We start from the raw sequence: 4,856 nt of genomic DNA, 5'->3' as shown, positions 1-4,856 counted from the left end.
GATGGCTCAGGGCATGTCTAGAACTGGGTGCTGGCTGGACATGGGGAAACCCCTAGTAGACAGAGCAGAAGAAACGAGAGCAAGGTGGGGGCTGAACAGGGGTTGAGAGGCTGCTTTACCTCTGCTTGCAGGGCACCACCCGAAGAGGCATTACTGAGGAGGCAGGGGCCCAGAGCCTCAGCCCCAGCTGCAGACGGAGCCCCTTGCCTCCTGCTTCTCTGCTGCAGGCAGACCTGGCCCTTCTGGATCCTGTCCTCTCCATGCCCCCTCCCTCCTCGGCACCACACTTATGGCCTCCCTCTTGAAGTAGCATCTTCCTTGCTCAGATCTGCTCTGGTCCAGGGCCTGAGGTCAGAGTCAGGGCTGGGCACATTGGGATTTCTTTTCCCAAACTGGAGGTGAAGTGTGGTGTGATTCAAGTGGGGAGCCGTGGGGGGACCGGTGGGGAGGGCAGTATCCTCTACCTGGATGACCGCAGTCAGCTGAGGCAAAGACATTCACTCTGGGGTCTGCACCAATACAGTGATTTATTATTTTTTTTTAGCCATGTGGGTTACCAAGTTCAAAGGGAGGGAGAAGAAATTGAGGAAAATGGGGGCACACACAGTGCAGTTTTTGTTGGTTTCTCGTTGGCTTCTTTGGAGCCCGGCCTCAAGCTCTGAGCTCTGCATTGTTCCCTGCCAGCCCTCTTGGCTGAGAGAGGCTCACAGGTGTGTGGTTCTGCAGGCTGTGATGGAGTCCCCTCCTCTGTCTCCCTGCTAGGCAGCTCACCTAGCAGAGTTCCCATGGGATCTGACTGCCTAGACACCGTCACTTGAATGAATCCTAATCGAATTTTGCCTTGGAACACATCTCAGGCTGTGTACTGGTTGTACCTCCTTCGAGGGCTCCACCTTGGTGGCAGACTTCTCAGAGGACCTAGGGGTCCACGAGGGCTCAGCACCCCATGAGCTCTCCCCTTCCTTGTGTGTGGTTCCGGAGGAGGGGTCCTGTGTTTGGGGCTGCACCCATTTGTGACTGAGCATCTTCTCGAAGTGCAGCCGCCGGCTGAGGTCCGGATGTAGCATGCGGTAGAGGAGGTCTTTGCACTTGCCTCTCAGATGCCTGGAGCGGGGGAAGTGGACGCAGTGCTCTTTCTGCATGTGCAGCATCTTCCTGATGTTGCACTCATCATAAGGCATGGAGCCGCAGACCATGACACAGAGGATCATGGGACAGATCAGGGCAGAATCCTCTCCCTGGATGACCACAGTCAGCCGGGGCAAACACATATTCACTTTGGGGCCTGCACTGAATAATGGTGCTTTATTGTTCCTTTAGCCCTGTGGGATTCCACGTTCAAAGAGAGGGGGATGAATTCGATGGAAATGGGGGCTCACCCAGGACAGTTTTCCGTCTTTGGTTTGTCCCTTGCCTCCTTTGGAGCTCAGGCTCAAACCTATAAGCTCTGCATCATTCCCGGCAGCCCCCTTGCTGAGAGAGGCTCCCTAGGTGTGTGGCCCTGGAGGCTGTGAGGGAGCCCCTTCTTCTGTCTCCCTGTTAGGCAGCTTGCCTGGCAGGGATGATCCCGTGGGAGCATTCTGCCTTGACCCCGGTCCTTGTGATGTCTGGTCATTGGGTTTGGTCTCTGGCTGCCTCTCAGGCTGGGATTCCTCCTGGAGCTCCACCTTGGTGGCAGACTTTTTCTCAGCAGTCTCAGGGGTCCACGAGGGCTCGGTGCACCGGGAGCTCTCCCCTTCATTGGTGATGGGTCCAGGGGCCAGGTCCTGTGCCTTGGGCTGCAGCCACGAGTGGCTGAGGACCTCGTCGATGTTCAGCCGCCGGCGGACATCCGGCTGCAGCATTCGGTAGAGGAGGTCTTTGCACTCACCCGTCAGGTGCCTGGAGCGGGGGAAGTGGACGCGGTGCTCCTTCTGGAGGCGCAGCATCCTCTTGACGTTGGAGTCATCGTAAGGCATGGTGCCACAGACCCTGATGTAGAGGATCATGCCCAGGCTCCAGATGTCGCACAACTTGGGCTGGTAGGGGATGGCCTCCAGCACCTCGGGTGCAGCATGTGGGGTTGTTTCCCTGAAGGTGTTACTTAGGGCAATACAGCCACTGTCATCCCTCGGGAAGCGCTTGTATAAGCCAATGTCAGAGAGCTTGAAGTTGAAGTCCTTGTGAAGGAGGGCGTTCCTCAGTTGAGATATCGGTAACAATTGTAAGGTAATGGGAGTTCTTGATGGCTGACAGGAGCAGGTTGGAACGTCTTGTGAGATTCATCCTCAGGGAGGACTCATACAGGTGCCATCTGGCTGGGCTGGGCCTGGCCTTGGAGGGCTGAAACACTCAGCATTGTTTCTGCCTGACTTGATAATGTGAAGTCATAATGCCAGGCTGTTGGGAGTGGGGACTGAGCTGGGGGAAACAGGGAGCCTGCAACCCTGGAAGCCAGGCTGGCCCAACAGGAGCACCCGTTCCCTGCCCACTGGATGGAAGTCAGCACCCAGGAGCACAGTAAGCCTCCCTCCTCCTCCTCCTCTTCACTGTGGCCTCCTTGTCATGAGTCAGGCCCAAGGGAGGGCCGCCCAGGCCAAGCCAGAGTGCCAGCCCCATACCCATTTCCTTCTGGCTGTGGGGAACCCAGACTGCATTGGTCCATGCCTCACTAGGGCCGATTTCCTATAGCTTCTTGGGGGTAGGAAGAGCACCCTCTCTAGGGCTGGTGTCCTTGAACTTGGTGCCGCATGGGAGGGATGGCCGTGGTCTGGCCAGGCTGGCCGCTGTTTCCAGCCTTAGGATTGAGAGCAGCTCCTGTTTTGAGTAGAAGACTGGGGAGGAGAGTGCTATTGTGACGAACAGGGCATGTGGGGCGGGGGGTGGGAGGCAGGCAGATCTCTGGGCCCCAGACTGACCAATGTGAGTTCCGAAGGATGGGGCCTAGCTGGAGGTTTGGCAGGGCCTCGGTCAGGGAGAGGAGGTGGTGAGGCATCCAGGCAGGGAAGAGCCTGGGAGAGGTGAGGCCTCATTCTGACAATGGCTGAGTCCCACAGTCTGGAGTGATGTGGAGGAGAAGGGAAGTGGCCTCTTTGCCCTGAGTGGCGGGCCGTCCTTGCGGGGCCTGGGGTGGGAGGAGCCAAGACACAAGTCACATTTGAGGATGGTCTCTGGCAGAGGGCATAGAGAATGGGCTTCAGGGTAAGTGGAGGCCAGGGCCTTTGACCCAGAGAAGAGGAGGCTGGACCAGGGTGTTCCCATGGGGACCGGGTACCAGAGGCAGACAGAGGGTCTGGTGCACTGGCCAGTGAGTGGGCAGGGCCTTGGCTGGAGCTTTGTTGCTGGGGGTCCTGATCAGAGTAGGCAGCTGCAGGAGGAGGGGGTCCTGAATTTGTGAAAAGTGAAGATGTTGTGGGCTGGTGGGACCCTGACATAGCACCGTTGGCAACTCTAGAGCTGTTTGTTGCACCTGAAAGCAATGTGAGAACCCTTTTGTGTTTGCTTGGGGAATTGGGGCACCCTCAGTGTGTCCCCTTGGGGGGGACTTTGGAAGCCCTGCTGCATGTCTGCAGTCCATCACAGGCATCCCATGCCCACACGTAGCTGATTGCCAGGGTGGGGGTGTGCTGTGCACAGTGGGAAGGGGGACGGGAGAGGAGGTTTGTCTCCATGGGGACGTTGTTGGGAGGGGAAGTGATGCAGGTGGCAGCATGCAGAAGATCTACTGGGCTGCCAGGTTGATGAGGCGTAGGACCTGCCAGGCAGAAGTGCCATCATGGCCCGAGCCCAAAAATTGGGGCACGTGGGGAGCACCCTTCCTCTGGAGGTTTCTGTGAGAGATCTTGGGCAGGGCCACCAGATCCCGATGCCAGCGAGGAGTGAGTGCTCTCCAGCTGCCCACACCTCCCCGTGCTGCGCTCCAAGCTCTTTGGAAATCCTGTTGCAGTCGCTTAAGCTTGATGCCTGCTTTCTCCCGGGATGTCTTTGGTCACTCCTTTGTGTCCCAGAACAGGCTGCTGTGAGCATTTGCAGGCCTGGACCAGGAGCCCAACCGCCTCCCCAGCCTTTCTCCTGCACTGCCACATGTGCTCACTGGGGTCCTCCCTGCATGTCTGACTTTTTGGCTGACTCAACCAACCTACCTGCTTTTCCTTTTGTTGTGCATCCTGCTCCCTCACACTCTGTCCTTGCCCGGGACAGCATGGCTGGTCTCAGGTGTGCTTGGCGACATGGAAGAGGAAGTGGCAGCACAAGCTGGGCTGCCACAAAGGTGAGCATGTGGCTTCACCCAGCACTTGTGCTTGGAGGTAGGCATGGGAAGGGCATGGGAAGTCCTAGATGGGGCCTGGGGCCTCCAGTGGTGACTTCAGCTCAGGTCACAGTCTCACGGTTCATGAGGTCAAGCTCTGTGTTGGAGTCTGTGCTGACACCTCAGAGCCTGGAGCCTGCTTTGGATTCTGTGTCCCCCCTCTTGCTACCCCTCCACACTCGCACTCTGTCTCTGTCTCAAAAACAAAATAACCATTTAAAAAAAATGGTTAAGGCACTGGTAATGTGTTGGTGATGTGAGCAGGAGGGAGGGGCCTGGGTGGGGGGTCAAGGGGAGCCAGACCCGGAATTCCAAGGCCAAGCGCTGGGATCCTTCCCAAAGGCAGTGGGATCCAGACTGCGTGCAGAGGAGGAGTGATGGGGCAGGCAGAGGGAGCTGAGCTGTGTGTTCATGATACACAGGTGCACGGAGATAGGAAGGCAGAATGTGGGAAGGTGGCTGGGGGGAATGGGGGAGCCAAGAGGAGAGATGGAGGAGATGTGGCGGGGGTGCAAGGGGAGCAGGGCCAGGGCACTCACTGGACCTCCCTCCTCCCAGGGCCTGGGGC

The 4,856-nt window shown here is 57.9% G+C and overlaps 2 protein-coding genes across 2 annotated transcripts in view; one reads left to right on the top strand and one right to left on the bottom strand.

The window, feature by feature from the left end:
- LOC115277423 (laminin subunit alpha-3-like) overlaps positions 1-4,856 on the top strand; it is a 225,862-nt gene that overhangs the window by 215,006 nt on the left and 6,000 nt on the right. Inside the window, 3 exon segments of the mRNA XM_029921574.1 lie at positions 132-292; positions 1,643-2,021; positions 4,180-4,249. Coding sequence (XP_029777434.1) covers positions 132-292; positions 1,643-2,021; positions 4,180-4,249 — 610 coding nt within the window.
- On the bottom strand, positions 1,459-2,348 carry LOC115277300 (testis-specific serine/threonine-protein kinase 1-like). The gene is given in 2 exon segments (XM_029921365.1): positions 1,459-2,177; positions 2,179-2,348. Coding segments are annotated over 2 exon segments (777 nt in total). The 5' UTR covers positions 2,266-2,348; the 3' UTR covers positions 1,459-1,487.

This window comes from Suricata suricatta, chromosome 14, assembly GCF_006229205.1.
Source record: "Suricata suricatta isolate VVHF042 chromosome 14, meerkat_22Aug2017_6uvM2_HiC, whole genome shotgun sequence".
NCBI lineage: Eukaryota > Metazoa > Chordata > Mammalia > Carnivora > Herpestidae > Suricata > Suricata suricatta.
The sequence above is the reverse complement of the archived record's forward strand: the minus strand, read 5'-3'. Positions and strand labels throughout refer to the sequence as shown.